Here is a 24,905-nt window from a genome sequence, read left to right as displayed (position 1 = left end):
TGTTTCCAAACAATAAAGCTTGCAAAATGTGATGTTTGAGAAAATTCACTTTCCCCAGTGCAAAGTGAATTTTCCTGAACATTCAGGTTTTTGAAATGTTTGGGAAGAAAAAGTATGTAAAAAGAAGGTCGGAAAAATGAAAGCAAGACATAAAGGGTGTGGACTTGTCCAATCATTTGCTTCCGGAGATTATGTCTTGTAAGAATCAAGGATGTAAAAGAGGCAAAGAAGACCAATTTTTGGGCTTTTCCAGACATTTGCTCACAAACATTATACATTGTTAAAAACAGAGCCCGGAAAAATCATTTTATTCAAGCCTGTGATTGAATTTTCTGGAAATCCCTTTACTTCCATCTTTATTTTCATCACATTTTCCCCAATTGGCCCCGAGAGGAGATAATTGATAATTGAGGAGAGAACATAACATAACACTCACTCCGAATAACCATAAATGTGAATGTGTTTGGCAATCTACCTCTTGTGTCTTGTGAATCAATCAATATAAACCAAATCAAAAGAGAAAGAAGCAAGACAATTGCAAAGATAAATAAGAAGAGAGAAAGAATGACAATGAAATGTAAAGAAATCCAAGAAAAAGAAATGAAAGAGAGTGGGACAACAAGGTTTTAAAGAAAGCAAAAAAATCCAATAAATCAAATGGGACAAAAAGTGTTTTGGAGAAAGTAAAGAAATTCAATAGATTGAATAGAGTAAAGATTAAATATAAATCCCTAAAGGAATTTTGTTGAGAAAGTTAGAAAGACAAAGGTGGACTATTTATGACGCTTTGACTTCCGTAATTTAAAGCCACCATTTGACTCTTGGCTGGAAACTCCAACGTCAAACTTAGACGCAGCATCATTTAATTCCTCCACATCTACCAAGGCATAACCTTTCCAACCCTTGCCTACTTGCGGCTTGGCTGATTTTTTGGCTGATTTGATATCAGATTGGAAATCAATGCTTGCTCCTTTTGGTTCTGATGGCTCTGTGACCACTGGATTTTTGACTCAATTGGAATTGACCCGTGGTGTTTTGGATGCTTGACTGTTTGTAGCAATATCATTTTTGTTGAGATTGCGCACCTTGCACCTTGTTACTTTAGGGTTTGCAGGAGGAACCACACGCTGTTTCTTTTCCTGATCCATAGGCATAGGCTTTGTAATGTTTTTGTTTTGTTCCATTTCATCCTCAGATTGTATATTCTTCTGCCCTTCTTGTTTTTTACACTTCGTTGTAGCTGTGCCTAGAAAAGAGACCCAACTATGAGTATATTCATATCTTGAAGATAACGGTTAACAGTTGAAGTTAATGTAAGCAGATGGTGCACCATCTTCAGTTTGACCTCCATCAGAATTTCATTCCAGGAAAAGCAGCTTTTTTTGAATTGACTGGTCATTAGGATTGACTGTACCTAAGAACAGAGAACAGAAACCAAACATTGAAAAAAAGTATAATGATATTGTGACTTGAAGGAAATGGCACACCTTCCTGTTTTTGATCTGCATCAGGGTGGTTGTCAAATAATCCCTTGAGGTGTTTGGCTTTGCCAGTGTTGTCAATTGCCACTTGAGAAAACAGAATGTCACCTTAAAATTGACCTCCGTAAGAGCATCTCCTATCGTTTGAGTAAATTTTCAGTAAATTTTCTGTATGTAGTTGTTTGGTACAGTATCAATTGGTACAGAACTGTGGGAATACCACTATCATCAAAAACAAGAGCCTCAGTACAGTACAGTCGTCTCTCCAATAACCCATACCGTTTTATGGACACCAAAAAGTATGGGTTTTGATGGAGTATGTCCTATGGGGATCTCTCTGATAACCCATAAATCTTATTTTGGGGGTAAAATATGGGTTAGGAGAGAGATTTTTTTTTAAAAAACAATTTTTATTTCAAAGCAAAGTAAATAGTGAAGTAGAACAAAAAGCGGGAAGATTTAAGGATTGGATGAGAAGTAGTGCTTCAAATTTGATTGGTTCATTTTCTTTGAACGTGCTGAACTAAACTGCCACAACGCTCGGCGAAGGGTTTTTCCGCAAGCCCTCGCTTCCTTGCATTCTTCATGCCTGAGGTATGCCATTACAACATCACTTGATTTCAGTAAGTCAGAATATGATGGTTGTGGAGGTACTTCAACTTCAATGTGCTCGGGTTGAGGGAGATCTTCATGACTGTCACGTTCCTGAATTGATTCAAAGATTTCCTCGGGTGTCCAGGTTTCAAGGCCGCTTGCATGCTCACCGTGAAGATTTAAGAGCTCGCTAATAGACATCATGTTTGATTTGTGAACAACTCGTAAGGAGATCAATTCTTGAAGGTCTTGCTCAAGATCCTGATGAGCAACATCATCAATCAAAGGCTCCGTGTTGAGACTCGCATCCGCTGAGTTTGGATCCTGCAGCAAAGATCCATCGGGATTTCGAGGGGAAATGATACCCGCCTTCCTATAACAGTTTGAAATTGTATCTTGAGTCACTTCATTCCAAGAGTTTTCAGCTCGCTCCATAGCGTCGATTTGATTGATTTTGAAGATTGTTCCAATGGGGACTTCATTTTCATAGCGATTGATCACATATGTAATGTATTCAGATCTATATCGACATTTCCATGATGCGATTATGCCAGCATCCAGCGGTTGAACATGTGATGTAAGGTTTGGAGAAAAGAACTCGAGGCGAATACTGGTAAGTTTGTACTCGGAAGGCTCCTTATGACCAGAAAAATTGTCAACTAAGAGTAATATAGAACGACCTTCTGCCGATAACTTGATGTCCCAGTCTATAATCCACTCTGAAAACAGCTCAAATGTCATCCATGCCTTTGCATTGCTCCGATAGTAGTATCCAAGATTTTCGCCGGACTTTTTGTGGAAGCAGGCTGGACGCTTTGCTTTTCCGATGATGAACGGTTTGAGCTTGTCTGTTCCATCTGCATTACATGTGAGTGCAAAGGTCAAGCGTCGCTTATCACCTTTAACACCTGATTGTTTGTCTTTAGACAAGGCTCGGTCTGGTGGCATTCTACAGTACGTGTTGAGAAATCGAGGCTTGTTAGTAAAGATCAAAAGTATGTTACAGTACAAATGTTCTCACGCATAGAACAATCCTGTTTCATCCATGTTATAGATGTCTCTAGGATGGTAGGACTTGGTGATATCCTGGATTCGTTTTCGTTCTGCAACGACCTTATCCGGAGTAGCTGAGCCCGCCTCGCCGTGTCTGACTCTTTGTCTAAGACCGTTACGTAATTTAAACTTGGTCAGCCAGCCTTCACTGAGCTTAAGCCACTCTGCTTGAGGCACTTTGAAAAGTGTTGCGAAGTGACGCCACTTGGCTCGTATCACATCTCCGGTAAGTGGAAGTCCGGCAATGTCAGCCTGTTGAACCCAAGTCTGTAGGGCTTCTGTTACTTGAGGATGTTCAGTCTCATTTCTCCGCTTAATGCCAAGTCCTACACCAGACTCGTAACTATCTCGTAACTTCGATTCATTATGTACCCAACTCGAGACTAGAGGTTGTGTTATGATAACACCAGGAAAACTATTTTCAAAATGTTTTGCTGTCTTGACCTGAACTCGACCATTTTTATTGTGCCAGTCTAACACTAATATACGCTGAGCCAGAGTGGCATTAGTACGAGCAGACTTTGATCGGGTTTTTTTAGAAGAACTCGAGTTTGGTTGATTGGAAGATTCAACACAAGGATCGTCTCGATTTCGCTTCTTGGGACCTGGGTGTTGAACAATACATAGGGATCAGATTTCACCATACATATTGGATGCTTTAGAAGTGTTTGCAAAGAGATATTCACGAGGTTTAGCTACAGATGGGTCCACAAAAACCTTGTGCTCAAACTTATAAATCAAGACCTCTAATGTCTTCAGCTCATCTTTGCTGAAGGTCTTAGCAGCATCAGAGACATTGTTGCTATTTTTTATTTTCTCGAGGACAAGAGCCTCATCAACCATATTTCCAGCATTATTGATAAAATCTTCGTCTGCCTTTGAAAGCGCCTTCCCTTGGCTCAAAAGGTCTCGTAGTGGACCCATACGTCGATCATTTTCAGATTTCAGCCGATCGAAACCTTCTTGAATATTCGCGAGGGTGAACTTTGTTAGGTCTTTAGGAATCATCTTTATGCGGTGGAGTTTGTGTGTTGATTTGTGTGTTTGTGGGTGTATTGCTGACAAAAGTAAGTTGTACAGTAAGGAATTTCAAACTCTTGTTCACCAGTCTGAATCTACATCACCCAAAAGTATGGGTTTTTCATCGCTGGTTGGCCTCAAAAAAGTATGGTTTATGGGGAATGATGGAGATATGGATTTTCTGTCAATTTCCCCCGCCCATAAAAAATATGGACGGAAAAAAGCATGGGATATGCGAGAGTATGGCTTATTGGGTATATGGATTTTTGGAGAGACGACTGTATCAACTGGTGAGAACGATGGTTTCCCCGCAGATACCAAATTGGTAGAGGTCCAGTTAATTTACTTGACCTCTACAGATTTTTCACCAATTCAGTAGGTACCAAGCAGTATTTTTGACACGATTGGGGATTTTGACGCTAAGTATGGTTAAATATACCGTACCAAGGCCATCTACCGAGACGATAGGAGATGCTCCAAGTTCAGCCTGAGCCCCGCCCCAAAAAACGCGGGGTAACAGGGCCCCCGAGGAGAAGTCCAAGGACTTCATGCTGACTTGACCTGCCTCTGTGTTCTTTGGGGGCCCTGCTGTCTTGGCAGCTCAATAAGCCTGACCAAACCCTTGCCGTGAGGGCTTGAGGGGCAGGAAAATATAGGGGGGTTCGGGGCGGGGCTCAGGCTGACTCTAAGTGTGGTTCATTCCAACGTTGGCAGTATCAATCATAATGGCCTCTTCTGCGGTAGGTGCTCGTGAGTACATTGACCAGCTGGTATGTTCTGCCAATCCACCTATTGATCTCAATTCCCTGCTGAACAAAGTAGCAATACCCTTGTTCTGCATGTTGTTGTGATACCATACACAAGAAAACCCACCTATCATGTGCACCACCTTGCACCAATAGTGGTCGTCCCACCAGAAACCACATGCGCACATTTGATAGGTGGCGCTGTGTGGGGTTATCTCAAATGGTAAGTCGATTTGGCACATCATTTTGGCGGCTTCTTGGAGCCGGGAACCCCAAAATATTCCTATGTCAAGCTGAATGTATAGATGGGGCAGTGGTGGATCAAATAAAAGCCTGGTCCTTTTGTAATAAGGAGGTTTCACGCAAGGCATAGTGGGATTGTCAAGATTGGGATCCTTGTTGACCTTGCATTCTAGGCAGTGTGGTGCCAAAATTCATCAAATGCCTTCACCAGATGTCCAGCCTTGTAGTAGCTTGGGTGTAGTCAAGTAGGTGTATCTGCTGTTGTTGTAATGTTCAGGTGTGAGAACAATGGAGTTCAATGGTAAAACTTTGTCTTTCGTATGTTCAAAGTTGTGAGTACAAAGTAGTTTTTGTTGACAGTAAATTCAAAACAAGGATTTGGTAATGGGCAGAGCTGGTGGCGACATTTGGGCACCTTCCAAGTCAAACAAGCCTTCAAAGTATTTTTCAGCAGAAGCATAGCGGTTGACCTGAAAGGCAAGAAGGGTGATTGCTTGAATGGCATTTTGAATATTATTTTGTGCTGTGGAGAGAATGGTTTGGATGTTGCCAGAGCAATGGATTTCTCAAGTGGCCCAAGGCCAAAAGACATTCATGAGAATGTTGTATATATGAATAGATTTCCCTTTGGATACTGTGAACCAAAAAGGTGCGCAGCAAAGGTTTTGACGACCTAAGGTTTTGGAACTTCTGAAAACTTGAAATGTTGTAACCGGATTTTGGTCAACATTGAGAGAACCGGAAGGCTGTCCAAGCTGCTTCTTTTTGGAAACTCCGCCAAGAAGGGTGTCCATGTTGTGTCTGGTGGATGCCCATTGTTCTTAGGTTCACAGCGATTTTGAGTCTTCTTTGCCCAGCCAAGGACCTGTGCAACCTTTTTGTAATTTTTCAAGGATCCATATGCGCTGCTCACACCTCGACACATGTTGACATGGTATCTCTGAAGACTCATTGCTAATGCCTAAAGCTGTACCAGGCCAACCTGTATGGTACAGCTTCCTTCACTAAAACAATTAACATCACTGCATTAGCATGTATGCAGCTTGGAAATTGATTCAAAAAAAAGGTCACATACAAAATCATGTAATACACACAATGCATTGATTCCTGAGCATCAGTAGTCTCAGGTAAGTCTCTATTCCATCATCATCAATTTGACGACGTCAAGATTTGAATAGCATTGCCTGAGTGTCTGACGCTTGCCACCAATCAATCCATCATCTGGAATTTGGGTATTCTCGTTGTATTTGGTCGACCTTCATGTCATAAGTTTGACCACCTGGCACGTTGGGGTCGCACAGACTCATGGCAAATTCATCAAATTCCACCTGGTGACAAGAATATATGGAAGTAGAAAAATTCAGTTCTTGACATGAATGAAAAGATTGTAATTTCAAATTGTGATGTACTTACCTCTTTACCCCATGGAATTATAACATTGTTCCTCTTCAATCGTGTCAGTGATTGCCTGAAGTGTTCCTTGCAACTGCAAAGCTTGGAAAACACCACCTGTTTATCACTTTTGTTGAAGACTGACATATAAGCTTGTATAGACCCTTTCTTTTGAGCCATTGCAAAATCCACAACATAAAGAAGTTCAGGTATCTGAATGATAATAAGATCAGATATCAGTCTTGACTAAGACTGATGTATGATCAAATAGAAATCACAATACCTGAATGATAATAAGATCAGATATCAGTCTTGACTAAGACTGATGTATGATCGAATAGAAATCACAATACCTGAATGATAATAAGATCAGATATCAGTCTTGACTAAGACTGATGTATGATCGAATAGAAATCACAATCTATGAAATGAGATTGTGAGAAAACAATATCAAGTTCGATGAAGAAAAAGGGAACAACTAAAAGAGAAATAGAGTTGTACTCAAATAGACACTACAAGAAACATAACATTTTCTGGGCAGAAAATTAAATTATTTGTATACAAAAATCTGGAAAGGTCAGAAACAGAGCAAAAAATGTGAAAAAATATGCATCCTGTTCCTTGGTATGAGATCTCCAATCTGCATATTTTTCCGTATTTTTGGGGTTCATATTGGTGAGTGTACTAACAATAAACCCTCATAATCACCAGATTACCACCTGTAACAGATGCTGGAATTTGGCTGATCAGTGCTGAGAGAAAGTTTTGATTACTATAAAACCCCATAACTTTGTCAATTCTGGCTCAAAACACTCGATTTTGGCTGCATTATAAAGCTGATTTCCAGATCTACAACTTTCGTATTGACTCAAAATGTGTAATCCCAATGGCTGACATTCTATTCAATGATATGTGAAATTTGATTTCATTGGGGATATCTTTCTTTTCAGGCCCGCCACGTATTTGGTTTATTTATGAACTATCTTCAGGCAAATACCAGCTTTCCAATGCACTCAAAATCGAGTGTTTTGAGCCAGAATTGACAAAGTTATGGGGTTTTGTAGTAATCAAAATTTTCTCTCAGCATTGATCAGCCAAATTCCAGCATCTGTTACAGGTGGTAATCTGGTGATTATGAGGGTTTATTGTTAGTACACTCACCAATATGAACCCCAAAAATACGGAAAAATATGCAGATTGGAGATCTCAAACCAAGGAACAGAATGCATATTTTTTCATATTTTTTGCTCTGTTTCTGACCTTTCCAGATTTTTGTATACAAATAATTTAATTTTCTGCCCAGAAAATGTTATGTTTCTTGTAGTGAGAGTAATCATCGAACATAATAGATGACGTCATGATGTTAGAAAGATAGAAAAATAAGCACACTTCTATAATGCGCATAGTACCATACGCGTCATGTAATGAGCGTCGCTTTGCAAGCTCAATTCCCCCCCATCTTGCTAACATTGTGCAAGCCTAAATCTTTGCAAAACTTCTCATGTTTGCAAGGTGAAAGAGCTTTAGTCATAATGTCAGCTTCTATATCATTTGTAGGAATATAATGCACTTCCAACTGTTTTAATCTTACTAATTCTCTAATCCAGTGATACTTGACATCAACGTGCTTTGTCCTTCTTTGAAACTTTTCATTTTGAGATAATGCAATAGCACCCTGATTGTCTAACTTGAATTCTGGAGACTTCCTTTGACCGATCTTCATTCCTTTCATAAGATTTGTTACCCACACAATATCCTGTGCGCCTTCATAAGCCGCTCTGTATTCAGCTTCAGTTGTCGAAGTCGCCACACTTTCCTGCTTTTTGCTATTCCAGTTAATTGTACTACTACCCATCTTCGTAACATATCCTCCGGTTGACCTTCGAGTGACTGGACACGCCGCAAAGTCCGCATCCGCAAAGGCACTCAATTCCAAATCCTTTCCTCCTAAAACCAATCCCGAGTCCTGCGTCCCCTTTAGGAATCTTAACACCCTCTTGAACACAATCCAATGAATTATTGATGGTCGATTTAGATGCTGAGAAAGTTGTGATACCACGAACGCAAGATCAGGTCGTGTGGCGTTGTTCAAGTACATAAGCTTTCCCACTGCACGTCGATAATTGATGTTTAAGTCGTCGAATTCTTGATTTTCTTGATCTGATCCTGGTACAAGATAAGTGTTTAAAATCATAGGAGATCCAACAGGCTTGCAGTCAGTCATTCGATAGTCTTCTAATAAGTCTCGAATGTATTGTTGTTGAGAAAGCGTAATAGTCTTTGCTTTTCGATCTCTGGTGACCTTCATTCCAAGAATATATTTGAATTCTACATTTTCATCCATCTGAAATTTTGCTGTAATGGCTGAGTGAAATAGTTTGAAGTCATTGGTCGCAATCACCATGTCATCAACATGAAGATGTACAATACATTTCCATTTCAGATCACTCGAGATGAACACACTAGCATCAACTGGAGATGGAAACAGAGAGATTGATGCAAAGAAAGCTTTGATTGTGTCATACCATACTTTTGGCGCTTGTTTCAAGCCATACAGTGCTTGTTTGAGCTTAAGTACCATTTCTTCAGTCGCACCTTTGATATTCAAACCTTTCGGAATTTTCATGAAAATGGTTTCTTCAGGTGATCCGTTCAGAAAGGCTGCTACGGCGTCCATCTGATACACATCAAGATCTTCAACTGCAGCCGGTGCACACACAATCCGAAGTGATACCAATCTTGCTGTCGGAGCGAAAGTTTCATTGTAGTCTTTGCCAAACTCCTGCAAAAAACCTTGAGCACACAGTCTTGCTTTATACTTTAGCAATTCTCCATCCGCACCTAACTTCTTCTTAAACACCCACGTCGTGCCTATAGCTTTACGACCAGCAGGCAAAATTACCACTTCCCAAACTTTTCTCGAATCCATGTTCTTCAGTTCCGCCTCAATTGCTTTACTCCAGTCATCTTTATCAGGCGACATTAATGCTTGACGATATGTTCTTGGCGGCAATTCTTTTGATATCACAGCATTAGCTGTTCGTCGAGAACCTTCAGGAAGAATATTGAATGTGTTGATGTTACTGGAAATGTCTCGAGGTGCTTCTGACCATACTTCATAGCTCCAACTTGGTTTGACCTTAGCTGTCAGCTGCTCCAACACCTGTTTGTCATCTGTGTCATCTTCGACGACCGGTAACTCTTCTTGTGACTGATCACGAACCGAAGGTGACGGCATAGGTGATGTCAATGGTGATGGAATAGGAGTTGTTGAAACAGATGGTCGGGGTGTAGAATCTTCTGCAGGAACAGGTGGAGAAACAGTAGGCGAAACTGAAACTTGAGTGACTGGGTCTTCATCTTCATCTCCAAAAATGTCTTCATTTTGTGAGTCATTTGTCGATTGATGATTGACTCCAGGAAAGCTTTTCTCATCAAACGTGACATCATGAGAATACACAATCCTTCCATCGTCTAAACGTACTCAATAGTTTTTCATTCCGACTTGATAACCTAAAAGAATTCCGGCTGATGAAGTGTTGTCGAATTTCTTTCTGAATTGCTTTGGAATTAAGACATATGCTCTACAACCAAATGGTTTTAAGCGTGAATAGTCAAACTGTCGACCCCACCACAACTCATATGCTGACTTGTTGTCAGTGATTTTGGCCGGCGTCACATTCTCAAGAAAAACTGAAGTCATTACCGCTTCTCCCCAAAAATTATAAGGAAGATTGGCTTGTCGTAACAATGTTCTAGCCTTCTCTGTCGTCGATCTGTTTCCCCTTTCTGCCACCGGGTTTTGTTGAGGTGTGTAAGGCGCGCTTAAATGAGTTGTAGTTCCGTTGTCCTTAAGAAGTTGTTGAAATTCTTTCAGCATATATTCTCCTCCTTGATCGTTCACTAAGCTTTTGATCTTTCTGTTATGAAAGGTTTCAACATTGGCTTTATATTGCAAAAAATAGTGAAACATATCTTGTTTTAATTTCATAATATAAACATACTTGTAATTTGTAAAAGCATTGGTGAGTTTGAAGTAATACTGACCACCTCCAATTGTAGGTACAGACACCTTCCCACTTAAATCACTATGGACAATTTCTAAAGGATGAGATGTAGAAGGGAAGTGACCAGAATACGGTAATCGATGACCTTTACACAATTTACAAATTTCACAATGCCAATCATCAGGGGCAGTCACATAATGCATGAGTTTGAGCCTGTTTTCAGCCGGATGTCCTCCCTGTTTATGCAAAACATTGTAGTCAGCGATTGATATGTTGGCTTGAGCAGATGAGTCAGGAATCGACATGCCTAAAGTGATGTCCAATTCGATTACTTGATGGCGTATATGTCCAATGAAGCCTCCTACACCTGCCTTCTTCATAAGAATGTCATCCACCACATTCTCAATGCTGTAACCATCCATAATCAAAGCTCCCATGCTGCTCAAACAGCAACCTAAGTCGGGTACGTGAAGAGCTTTCAAGATGACGATGTCGTCTGCTGATTTACAAACAATATCTCCTTTTCCAGCAATGTGAATGTTCAAGCCGTTAGCCAGAATGACGGTTGAAGCAGTTGATTCATAATTGATAAAGAGATCTCAATCGGGGGCCATATGATGCAATGCGCCAGAATCGAGAAGAATTGCGTTGTGTTCAGATGAAGCCACAACAAATGCTTGGGCTTCAAAGAAGTCGGCCGGTGCTGTTGCAACTGAGGCCTGAGGTCGATTGTTGTTGTTTCGACGATTATTGTTAGCTGGTCTAAGATGTTTGTTTACTTGCCAGCATTGAGTCAAGGTATGTCCTTTGACTTGGTCGTTGTGACGGCCATCAGAGCAGTAAGCAATAGGGGCTCAGTTGAAAGAGGCCGGACGTTTGAAAGAACGAGAAGAATGTTGTGCGGCAAGAGCCACAGTCTGATTGTGAGATTCTTCATCTTTGATGTTCACAAGTTGATCTTCAAGGTAATTGAGTACCTTTTCCGTAGTCATCGGACGATCTTTTCGCAATAAGGTTTTGGTGATCTCCATTGAGGGAGGTAATTTGGTGACAATGGTTTCGCCAAGGTAAGCTTGAGAGATTTGCTTGATGCTGTCTACGGCGAGCATGCCTGCTAGAACATGATGAGTTTCTGAGATGTAGTTTTCGAGCGAAGAATAATAGACAAGGTCGGTGAATTTTAGATAAGCCCGAGCTTGATTGTCTTCAGATGATGATTGAAAATGATCTTTTAAAACCTTCCAAAGCTTTGTCGGGTCAGACACCGCATCCTTCTCCATTACACGGATTCTGTTATCTTGATCAATGCAACCAAAAAGAATACCGGCTACCTTCTTCTTGTTGGCAAGAAATTTCACAAGACCATCTGGATCGACTGATTTGAGTGGCGCGATAGCAGGAGCATTGAGATTGATAAACTCTTCCAATCCTAAAGTCATAAGGTGAGATAAGACATCTCCCCCCCATTCGACATAGTTCGTTCTGGATAGTTTCGGAAAGTGAGGACAAGTTGAACCTCCACCGCTGTTCTCGTTAGACATTATTGAGATTGTCGCAGACGTTCAAAATTTTGATTTTGATCGAAGTGATGAGTTATTGTGGTAACGCTGGGCTCATAACCAAAGAAGTTCAGGTATCTGAATGATAATAAGATCAGATATCAGTCTTGACTAAGACTGATGTATGATCGAATAGAAATCACAATGTTTGAAATGAGATTGTGAGAAAACAATATTAAGTTCGATTTCAAATATAGAGAACTAATATAAAAGTAGAGATAACTAACACCTGAATGATAATAAGATCAGATATCAGTCTTAACTAAGACTGATGTATGATCGAATAGAAATCACAATCTATGAAATGAGATTGTGAGAAAACAATATCAAGTTCGATGAAGAAAAAGGGAACAACTAAAAGAGAAATAGAGTTGTACTCAAATAGAGTAATCATCAAACATAATAGATGACGTCATGATGTTAGAAAGATAGAAAAATAAGCACACTTCTATAATGCGCATACAGTGGGTAAACCCGAGTACGTGTTCCGACCTGCCCTGCAAAATCAAATTTCACCTTTCGGGTCAATGTCGGGGCACTCAATTTGAATAGCCGTGTTCAAAGCAAACCCGGTTGGCCAAAGACCCGGTACACCCAGTTGAATTTTTGGCGGTACTGGGTATACCGGGTTGACAAGTCAACTTTCAGACCTCAAGCACCCAGGTTTAATCACTCGCTCATCCACCCATTGATACCCACCTACCACTGCCGATTCACGAAACTCATCCCCTGACTCTACCAACACCGCAAATGCCCAACTCCAACCTTCGTACCAAGGTCTTGGCCTGCTTGAAGTGTTTCTTTGCACTTCAAGTAGTGTCTTTGGTCCACAGCTATCAACGTTCACTCAAGAACCCCACCAAATTCATTACGATATTGGCATCTGTTATCATCCTTGATCAAGTCGCCTCAGAAGATGATACAGACTCAGTTGAAGATACAAGCGAACAACACCGCCTCATTTTGATGGCTTGTCACTTACTGGTAGCAGAATTCTCAAATTCTTCATCTTTCCGAACATCATGCAAGCGTTGTCGCACGGAGGATGAAGCAACCCTTGCGATTGTGGCATTTGGTCTAGAACGTGCTCAAAAGAAACGGTATCTGGTACCTAGGCACTGTCGTCTTTCAAACCGGTGTAAGAAGCAGGAATGCTTTGAAGCATGGTTTGATGCCTCTGATCGGCGGTGGGGCGTTGTGGTACGTACACCACCTCTTCTCACTTTGGTTTCAAGTTTACGTATTTGTTTTTTTAACCGTGGTGACTGGCTTTAGGCTCGGATGTCGAAGGACACATTCCTGGCCCTTGTACGCGAGATTGCCGACAATCCGATTTTCTATAACAATTCCAATTGTCCTCAAGCTCCTGTCACATGGCAGCTCTTGGTAGCAATGGCGAACTTTGGACTTTCTGGGAACGGGGGTCAGTGTCAAATAATTGCTGAATTATTCAAAATGGCAGGTCAGCCTCAATTACCTGGATTAGCTTAAATGATTCGTGTACTGATGAGTGTCTGTAGAAGGGAGTGTGGAAAACTATACAAACCGATGTATTGAGGCACTGGTGGAACTCGAAACAAGATACGTGAAGTGGCCAACACCCGAGGAACGACAAGTGATCAGCGCTGAAATTGGGCAGAATTCTTTTTTCAAGAACTGTGTAGGTTTCATCGATGGAACCCTCATAGCTCTAGCTTATGCACCCCAGAAGAACAGCGAGGACTATTACTGCCAAAAGTCTTTTTACGCGGTGAACTCTTTGATTATATGTGATCATCGTAGACGGATCATATATGCTCATCATGGGTGGTGTGGAACTGCACATGATCAAAGAGTCCTCAAATCAACCGAGGTATGATTTTCGGTTCCTTTTCTGTTTTAGCTTTTATGTTTTGGTCAGGTCACTGACATATTTGTATTTCAGTTTCATAAAAATATAGAAAGTTATTTTAGTCCGGGCGAGTACCTCTTAGCTGACTCGGGCTACAGTTCATCAAAACGGATTGTGCCTGCGTTCAAGAAGCCAAGAAACCAGTCCCTGGATCGTGCACATCGACACTTCAACTTTGAGTTGAGCATGGCTCAAATTGTATCCGAACATACCAACGGCATGTGGAAGGGGAGGACTCAGTCCTGTCAAGAGGCTCGAGTGGTTATCAGAGGTCCACGTTCTGCTCTACGCCTGAGCAAGTGGCTTGCTGCATGCTGCGTGGTCCACAACTTCAACATCAGTCGTGACGCCAACTGGGTATCCGGTTTACCAGACGATTGGAATCAACATCGAGAGCTACCTCCGACTGATGATGCAGAGGCTTATGCAGCTATGGGCAACAGGCGTTTAGGTGATCAAAGACGCGAGGAACTTTTTCGAGATTATCTGGTGTCCATGTGTTAACTTTTGATGATAACGTCTGCTAAAAGTTTTGTATGCCATCGTAAAGAATCAAGATATGGAAGAAGATTTTGTACTTCATGTTCAGACTTGTGATTTCTTCTTTTTTTTCTTTATGTTCGAAATCAAATTGTTTTCTCACTGGTCTTTTTATTTTCAGTTGAAACAAACAAGTTCAATTGCAAGAAAACACCTCCACTTAAACAAAATCGAGAGCACACAAATCCGAGTTTTAGAAGTTTTAGAACTACTGGAGGTTCAAACAAGTTTTCTTTTGAGCATCAACAAAGATGAATTTGGAAAGATAAGAAAGGACGATTTCAAATAGAATTTTAAGAAACGAGAATAAAAACCACCAGCGGTAAAAACCATTTAAAAGACCACTCTTAATTGGAAAAGCAAACTAAGACCGATATCATCTACTTTCCAAATGGTTGATGTTCAAATATCAGACAAACCATCGGCGTATCTGGCATCTTCTGAGTCTTCTTCAGATGAACTGTTGGAGTCACTGTCTATGAGATCTTTAGTATCTTGAGTATGAGTTGGCCGAGGCTCCGGAAACATCATGGAAGCTTTTCTAAAAGCTTCCTCAAAAGTATCCCCCATGCCCATAAATTTCGTCACTGTATCACTCCGAAGTTGAGATCGTTTGAGTTCGAGATCTTCCTTTCGATTAGAAGACATCACCGTGATTGCTTGAGCTATGTTGGCAGTTAATTGAGCTTGTTTTTTTTCTTTTTTTCTTTCTGCCTTTGCATCAGCTTGGCGTTCGGCTTTCGACGGTAAAAAGTTGGTCATTAAAGTTTGGAGACCAAGAGTATCTCGAGATGGTTCTCGAGATAGACTCCCGTTCCTAGATTCTCGTCTCATTCCTGTGATTCATAGATCAGAATCAAAGTTCAAACATAACATAAAAAACGTATGTCACTTACTCTTGTTATGTCTTTGTGGAACTGACACCTTTGTTTCTTTCAAAGCTTCAACCTTGGCTTTCTCCTCAACATCCTCAATGCCTGATTCGACGAGGACCCGATTGGAATTGTCATCAGACTTCTCCTCGTCACTTTCTCGTATGTCAATGTTGCTGTCGAGTTCATTTAATTTGGAATGAAGTGTATTTATGGAGGTATTTCCTAGAGTATCGTGAGTTGCTTCCGGTACGATGTTTGATCGTTCAAGCATCGTACCCTCCAAGACACAATACCAAGGACAGATTGCTAACGCTTTCTCTACATTAATCCAGAACTGTATCAGATCGACCGTCTCTACACAATTATGCATCAACACATACCTAATGGCGTTCCTTGTTTAGGTGCTTGGTAACGGCCCTGGGCTTGTGAGTTTTGACATATCTTTCCAGTCCACTCCTCTTCGCCATCGCTGTTGACAGTAACTGATAACAAGTCCATTTCTTTCAGCTCTTGCCTGGAATCTTCATTGTCGAGAATGCCCTGGCCAGTCGAGTTCACTACTACAAAAGCCTTTTTGAACTTCTCTTCAAGCCATGCAATCTAATTGAAAGAAAACAAAGACTATCAACAGCTGAAAACAAGTCATATAGTTAAAATGAATACAGACCTTCTTGTTACACTCTCTTGGTGGTCGATCCGGACGATTCTTCTTGGCCATATATTCACTCAAGACTCCAGCGTTTGCGATTTTGCTCGGGATACAAGATTTCCATTGATGGAAGTTATCCTCCTCGGCACACCACAACGCAACTATGTCCATGTCGGAATAGCCATCTTCTCCCTCCATAAACCATGAAGATTGAGCAGGCTTCTCTTCTTGAGATTCGGATTTCTTAGGTCGGCCGCGTCCCCTTTTTCCAGCTGGAGTTTCACTCATTGAATTTTTAGCCGTGACTACGGTTGGCTGAGATCCAACAGGTGTGAATGAAGTCGGATCCAAGAACGAGGATGAACTGTTTAAAGGAAAGGTTATCAAACCCTGAGGCGAAGGTGAGATCAAAGGTGCTGGTGTTGCTGAGCTCGCCAAAGCGTGTCCCAATCGGATCAAGTCGGCTTGAGAGAGGGAAGCTGACGGTGAACCTTGAAAGGAGGAGAAAACTGATCCCGGTGTGATATTACTAGATACAGCGCTGAGACGAGCTTTGTTTGGGGTGTTGGTGATTGGTACAGATATAGCTGTATGCTGGCCGGACTCTGATGAATTGGTGGAGTTAAGAGGGGGTTTCTTTGTTTTCCTTGTACGTGGCATGGTGACTTGCTTGAAGATGAGAGAGGGTTTGGAGGGGACTGATTTACAGTTTTTTTTTCCACGTTCCCAGTATACCCAGTGTAAAATTCAACTGGGTGTACCGGGTTTACTTTGAACACGGCTAATGTTTGAGACTGGCACCCAGACCATTGAAAAGGCATTGCTTTGATGAATCTAGGAATATGGTTTTGGAGACCAAAAATATGATTTTACTCTTTTAGAGGTTTGGATTTTCGGACCTAGGCCTCAATTAGGTACCTATCTAGCTACTTAGCGGCGCACTAGGCCTATAATTTAATGAATATGGCTGCTCAAGTGGCAAATAACAACCAAATTTGCTTTTTTTTCAAAAAAAACCAAAAGTTTTGCAGCCTAACACCACCCCTCAACCTTACTCTCCCGCCAAAAAAAGCAGAAAAAATGGCAAAAATTTCTCAAAAATTTCGGACCCAAACCTCTATGCGGACTGGCTTGGAACACGTACTCGGGTTTACCCACTGTAGTACCATACGTGTCATGTAATGAGCGTCGCTTTGCGACCTCAATTAACATTCCGTACCAGAATGTCTTGTTCTTCAACTGAAAATTCAGAGTTTTGAATCTGTTGCATGAGGATTTTGAAGTGCACTAAGTAATGAGATTCCTTGAGACCTTTTAACCATGTGAGTTGAATAGGAATCCACTGATGAAGTACTTTGTTATACATGAAGGTTGACAACAAGTAACCGTTTGCAAAGAATTTCTAAATCACATCTGAAAGCAGGCCGCCGCTATACACACTACCATTGACTTTAGTCAATAGTTGCTCTGCCATCCATGGTGTTTGAAAGGTCATGTGCATGTCTTTCTTTTGCATAGATGTTGAAATGACTTCCAAGCGGTTTCTGAAGCAAAACAAAAGTAAAGCATTTCAATCAGTCTGTATTTGATATATTTGCAACAAATTTTAAGCCCTTTACTCAGCCCAGGTTTACATATCCAAAATGAAACTGTCACCGGATCCGGGAATCTTTTTTTCATGTATGATTCCATTTTTGACAAGGATGGCCCATCTATAATACCCGAGTTGATGCAAATTGGCCAATGTGTGGTGAATATCACAAGCTGTGGTGTTCTCCCCTTGGCCAGGGGGTGCTTGGCCAACCTGTGAGAACAAAATGAGTCGATAGAAGTCGATAATTGTTAGAAATAATTGTGTGCTGCAATGGCCCAATATTAGGATTCTTGACAACCTTTTGAGCAAAGTAATCCAGCAAGAGTTTGTCTGGCTTGTTGTGTCTTGGCCAAGGATGAGTGTGTGTTCCTGTGTGTCAAAGAATGAACACGCTCTTAAGGTTCATTTGAAGTACATAATCAAAAGTCTTATAATAATAAGACTAGTGATTCACTCCATATCTTTAACGCAGCTTCCTGACTGAAATATAAAGTAATCTCTTTCTTCATCCTCTGGATTCTCTACTTCCCCTAAGTAGATCATTTCTAGGTTAGTGACCTTCCAATTAACTTCAAGCTTGTTACCTCTTGAACAACTGCAGGTTAGTGACCTATATCAACTCACAGGTTGGTGTACCTTCTGAACAACCATAAGTTGGTGACTTCATAACAACCAGACTAGTGAATCTATACTTCACTCTTCAATCAGTTACTGTAAAGATTAAAGTGGAGCCTTGGATCCAGCTCCTTTTACTCTACATAAATTATAATTAGAATTTCTATCTCCTTTTAAGGAGTCACCTAACTGTAGTCTGTCTGGATTTGTCCAAACAGACTACTAGTTTCCTACTTTCTCTTCTTATTGAGATTTGTAGGCACTACTTATTTGAAATAAAGAGCAGGATTTCCTTATTACCATAACCCTGTTCCAATTTTAGTGAGCATAGAGTACTCTTTTGAATACCCTACCCTCACAGAGATAGTCGCAGTCTGATTTGTTGCATATGATGACACCTAGGCAGGTGAACCGTACTGTTTTCCAGTCCAATCCCTTCTTTTTGCCGCCTCCTGATGTTGTGCTGGCAAAACCAACAGTGCACCAGTTCACAAAGTGGGTATTTGCTTTACTTACAAAGACCATTGAACCATTAGGAAACAGAGGGTATCCTTCACAATCCAGAGTCGTGTTGTGATCAATGAAAGTTTCAAAAGCAGTACAATAAATAGGCAGAGAAAAAGTCTTTGGACCCTTCTTGCCTTCTTTCTTTGATTTTGTTGCTTTAGAGATCACGGTTTTGCTTTCATGAGTTTCAAGTTTTTAAGCCGCTTGTAAGTGTAAGCCAATATCTTGCTGGTAGAGGATTTCACGGCAAGCACTGGAATTGTTGTAATGGTTCCAAATATTGTTTTTGTCAAATTTGGAAACATAACCACGGCCGTTTGGAGTGCCATGCTCCAAATTGTCAGATTCAAATTTGTACTTGACATCATTATTGCCTTCATCATTGGTCCAATCTTTGCCAGACTTGCTCATTGGTAATTTGATTTGAAAAATGGTTTGAATAAAAATAAAAGATATGATGAAACAAAGATGAAATAGAACTCAAAGGCAAAATAGAGCTTGATGATATTACAATGGATAGAAAGCCGATTTATGACGAATGAAATTGGGAAAGGAAAAACGGTAATATTGGTTGTAAGAAGATCCAAGTGGGCCAACACTTGTTGGTGTTGGCGACATACCACGAGGGAATGTAATCGAGTCTGGCCACCCTTTCCAGGTGGGCCAAATGCATGTTTAGGACGTTCATTTGGAATGTTGAGCGGCTTCATTATCAAATTGATTTGATAATGAAGCCTTCATTCATAGGATAAATTCAAGAGATGACAAGAAAGAATCACCTTCAAAGAAAAGGGGAAGCCAGCGTACTAATTCGGAAAGTTTGACTTTGGAAAGCGGAAAATTGGATATATTCAAAAAGCTTTTTGATTTTTGATAACATTGGTTTGCGGCCTTTTGAAAAGGTTGTGAAGGAGGCACTGTAAAAGTAAACATAACTGTATACTTTTGCCCTTTTATGATTGAAGATATGTCCATTCTTACACATACTTATTGTAATAGACTCTCTGGGGGGGGCTCACTGGGTTTTACCCAGTAAGGTAAATTCCTGATTTCAGGTATCTACACACTTGAGTTCTCAAATACTCTTAAAGGCTCTAGCTTCTCATGAGGCGCTTTGTATGAAATTAATTATTTTCCCTAATTACTATTGTGTTATGCTAAGTGTACACTTATAAAAGTATACAAGTGTTTGGGGTGGGGGGTCTCCTGATCCGTATCGTGATCTCATATCTCTGACTATTTGGGAGTATGTTGGAGATATTTGAATACAATATTAGGATACGGAGGTCCCAACACCTAGACAAGACTAAAACGGTTTACTAAAATAGTGGAAGGGAGGGTTAGTGATACACCCCGAACTTGATATTTGAGTTTGACGTTTTGTCCACATAGTAAGGGAGGGCTGGGATGGAAAGAAAAATTATGAGATATAGAGTCTATTCGACTTTATTGACTGTAATGAAATAAAGGGAAACTATAGGGAGAGGGGGAACACGGCGGTAAGGGGAGAGTGTTCCTCCTTGGGAACACAAAGCCTTCTTAATAATCATATGGCTTGTTTCTAGATGTCACAACTTATTGTGGTTTCCGTAAATTCTTACGTTTGCTGATATGTAATCAGGAGCTAGATAATCTGAGAGTCAGGGAACAAATTCTCTAAAGAGGATAAGTTGTGACATCAACCTAAGTTTCCTCTTACGTACGTGTGCATGGACTAGGGTCCTCTCCTTGCGTGCCTCATACGAGAACACGGAATACACTCTTTGTTCTTTGGTATGGATGTGTGGGAAATTAAATGTTGATGATGGTGGTAATACAAATTTCAGGGCATTGATCAGGACCCTGGAATACACCCATGGAGGGTACTGACGGAGCATGATTTTCAGTTTTTTGCCTCTACACTACGCACCAGTGCCTCTATGAAGCTGCAGAGCACTTCAAAAGATGCGCATGGAGTAGGGCTATCAGATGAGACCAGACAGAGCCCGGCATCATGTCTCACGGCGGCGTAAATCGCGATGGCGCAATTTTTTTTTCGACCTCCAAGGCCAAAAACCGACCCTCGATTTTTGGCCCTTTTTTGGGCGTTACATTGATATATCTTAGGTAATATTGGTGTTACCAGGCTGCGAGCTAGTGCATTTGAAAGCCTTCATTCTGGTGCATCTTTTGTGCTCCTGTAGGTCTTGATAGAGTGCAGTTTAGTATCGAAAAACTACGTCAACAAAAGGTCGGTTTTTTCGTCAGTACCCTCCATGGGTGTATTCCAGGGTCCTCATTGATCACCGGTTTTTTTTACATACAATCTGCATGATCCGTGAAAATTCACTTTGGCCGGGCCAAAGTGAATTTTTCCAAACTACATACACTTTTTCCCCACATTAACATCCGGAATCGATTGTCTGGAAAAATCTACGATCCCACTATCTATAGTGATATTCTGTGAATGGGGCAAATTCCATAGGAGGGCTTCCAAGGCTAAGAGATTTGTGGCAGAGCTGGAACAAAAATATGCTCACAAATATTTATTAATACAAAAAGCAAACTAAAAATCTTCTGTCATTGGATGTCATCATCAAAGATACAATTAGCAGGGGTAAAAAAGTATTCAAGATGTCCATATATGAAAGTTTCAAACAATGAATTTACTCGTGAAGAAATCATGTGAAGTTAAATCGCTATAAGAATTTATCCTCAAGCCTACATCTTTATTTAAAAGTTTCATAATCAAGTCACCACCCATATAAGAAACAGATAAAGGAATAGTAGGATCCGAATGTAGGATTTGGTACTGCATAGATTCATCGACTGAGGGACAAAATTTAGAATAATAACCAAAGTCAGTAACGAATCATAACAGGAAAGAAGAGGATCACAAGATAATGAAAAACATACCTTGCCCAAAAGGGTGATTTCCACCAATCATTTGGCATAACATGATACCAAGCGCCCACCAGTCGACTGCTTGGGTGTACGGAACCCGCTTAAGGATTTCAGGAGCTTTGATATATGGAGTACCACAGTCACCAGAAGCAAATCCGTCCTCAGTTTCCGTAGCCAGGCCAAAGTCCGCTAGCTTGAAACGGTAGTCGGCAGTTATAAGAATATTGTCAAGCTTGACATCACGATGAATGATACCACGAGAGTGAATGTAATCAAGAGCACTACCGATATTTAATATAATGGATCTGGCTTTCTCCTCGCTGATTTTCTCCCCCTCAATGAACTTGAAAAGATTTCCTCTTGAAGCAAATTCTTGGACAATGTAAAGATTTTCAGGATTGTAAAAATAATCAAAAGCTTGAATGATGTGAGGATGATTTAATTCTTGCAAGATGACAGCTTCGTTGCGAATTGATGTGGTTATATCTTCGTCTTCTCGATCAAGTCTTCGAACAACCTTGATTGCGCGTACAAATCCACCAATTCTAGCTTTATGAACTGAACCGAAAGCACCCTGACCAATCTTTGGCAAGGCTTCGATTTCAGGGGGAAATTCGAGTTCGTCTTGTGAAGTACTTGAGCTTGAAGGTGAAGTGGTGATTTCAGCAATTGGGTTGGAGGTTGAAGGATAGTTCGCAGTAAGTGATGGAAGAGGAGAATTTGGTGCAGAGTTGTTGGAGTAATCAGGGAGCATGAATGAATGAGTATTGATTTGAGCACTTTGTTTGAATTGAGTGTTATTCTTAGTAATTAAAGTAGTAGGAGACTTTGGTGAAGAGTCGTCGGAGTAATCAGGAAGTATGAATGAATTAGGATTTATTTGACCACCTGAAGTCGAAGTATCTTTCTTAGTAATCAAAGGAGCAGGAGAGTTTGGTGAAGATTCGTCGGGGTAATCAGGGAGCATGAATGAATTAGAATTGATCTGAGGACTTGAGTTAAAAGCTGGGGTATCTTTTTTAGTAACTAAATGAGTAGGAGAATTTGGACAAGAGTTGTCAGAGTAATCAGGGAGTATGATTGAATGAGTATCTATTTGAGCAATTGAGTTGGAAGTTGAAGTATTGTTGTTCGTAATCAAAGGAGTAGGTGAATTTGGTGGAGAGTCGGAATAATTGGGGAGCATGATTAAATGATACTAGGTGGTGAGATGTAATGTGATAGTTTGTTGAAGATGGAAAGAGGTGATAAATCAAGTAAGGTTGGGAAGAGTGTTGTTCAAGTGATATGAGAGTTGAGGCTACAGTTTGCGACTAGTTAGAGGAAACCCAAAGGATTATATAGACCAAAACGGGTGCTGATCCCTCAGCTGATCAGCACAATCGAAATGCCTAAATAAATGCCTAAATAAATGGCAATCATGCATCCTGAAAATGTGAACAACGGAAAAGACTGTATGAAATTCATTCACTAAAGCTGATTCCAAATTTGATGCTAACAGTGATTTGAATTCCTTCGAACATTATCAGAAATGTGACCTGAGAATTATTCAAAATGTAAACAAAAGCAAAAGTCTTCCAAATTATGATTGATATTATAAGCTGTGTCCATCGTATCCAAAAGCATTCAAACCATCAAACATTGACTGTATATCAGAACTTTAATGTTCTCAACATATAGAAGAATGCAATCTGCTTGTCTGTGCGGTCAAGAATCGGTCTCAGGCGAAAAGCATCATGATGGTACACCATGGGTGTCTTATTTCATGATTCATCATCGTCTCTGACAAAGCCTTCCAGGAGTAAATTCCTAGATCGCGCCATTGCAAACACTGATAGGGTCGCATTCTAGGGCAAAGTGTTCAAAAGTTCACGATTTATGACTTTATTGCCGTTCTCGGGCTCGTTCGGCAACTGACGTGCTGGACACCCATACCTCTCTCTCCTTTTGCTCATCCAAATGATCTTTCAGATTTGAATTGACCTGGAGTCATGACTTTGGTTTCATACAGTGAATTGCGATGTGAATCATAACTACTCCTATAAAAGTAGCCTGAAGGCCTCAAGTGATGAAATTGATTGCATCAGGTGTTCTGATCGTTGTCAAATTACAAGATTGCAAATTAAAAGTTCAACCAATCATCCTCTAGAAGATTAAACACATATATTCTCATCTAGACACCCGGAACTCTTGTTGTTTCGGCTCTGTCAGAAGAACTTTCTCATATTACTCAATCTGAACTCATTTCTTCGACTTCATGGGGTATCTGAGCCGTAACCACTCCAATAGAAGTAGCCCCTGGGTCTCGAGTGACGAGATTAATGCCATCTGGTGTTTGAATTCATTGTAAAGTTACATGATTGTAAGTCAAAAACTCAAGCCATCATACTCTGGTAAAGTGAGATACAAATTGCACTAAGCCTCTCTACTCAACAAAACCAATAAATGTATATGGAGCAAAATTCCACACAATCGCTATCTGCTCTACCTCGGTCAAAATTAGATATGGGTTGTCAAAAAACCATGGTTTTGGGCCAAAATTATGACGACGGTATAGCAACGAAAACATCATATATCCGTGTCTGTGAAGTTATTGGGGCTCTCAATTTGAACGAAGAACTCTATATGCCCCTTTCCCTCCCTCAATCTTCTTGTCGTTTCTTTTACGATTGTCTCAGCAGAATTTCTGGCATTTTCCATCATCAGCTGCATTTTACATTTTGCCAAATCAATATGTAGCGTAGACCTGTCTTTTACTCGCCACGGAATCACAAACACGAGTATATCAGGAGTAGTTAAGTCAGAAAAAGGTTTCTCAATGTCGCAAATGACCACGGCCAATGGTCTAGGGAGAAACAATATCACATCTTTTGATACTCAATCATAATACGGATCATTTTGATAGTTGACTACAATACAATTCATTTATAGTGGTTATCAAAGAGTAAAGTGTCAAAAAGCAAGTCATCAAGAGAGTCGTGGACTTCTTTTATTGACTGTTTGATACATAATTTGATGACCGACTTGCACTTTATCTGTGGGTGCCCCTCGAAGATCTGGTTGTCAGGTGATATATTTTGCCCTAAAGTATGTACAATGTGAAGAGTGCTGGAGATATTCAAGTTACTCCGACAAGCAATGATGATTCAAAGTAAAGTTTATTGTCATGTGAAAGTTTGGAAGACAATACTTTTACATCAATATTTCTTCCGCTTAATGCAGTTCTCGAAGAAATCTTCAGGGTGGGTCAAAGAGT

At 40.5% G+C, this 24,905-nt stretch overlaps 1 protein-coding gene across 1 annotated transcript; it reads right to left on the bottom strand.

Annotated features, from left to right (window-relative positions):
- Positions 1–21,398: 21,398 nt before the first annotated feature.
- On the bottom strand, positions 21,399–22,835 carry MELLADRAFT_69777 (uncharacterized protein; the record flags this gene model as incomplete). Its single annotated transcript, XM_007418892.1, has 2 exons — positions 21,399–21,574; positions 22,430–22,835. The coding sequence occupies 2 exons, from the start codon at positions 22,833–22,835 to the stop codon at positions 21,399–21,401; spliced, it is 582 nt and encodes a 193-aa protein (XP_007418954.1).
- Between the last annotated feature and the right edge of the window lie 2,070 nt (positions 22,836–24,905).

The sequence above is a fragment of the Melampsora larici-populina genome (genome assembly GCF_000204055.1).
Source record: "Melampsora larici-populina 98AG31 unplaced genomic scaffold MELLAscaffold_111, whole genome shotgun sequence".
NCBI classification, from domain to species: Eukaryota; Fungi; Basidiomycota; class Pucciniomycetes; order Pucciniales; family Melampsoraceae; genus Melampsora; species Melampsora laricis-populina.
The sequence above is the reverse complement of the archived record's forward strand: the minus strand, read 5'-3'. Positions and strand labels throughout refer to the sequence as shown.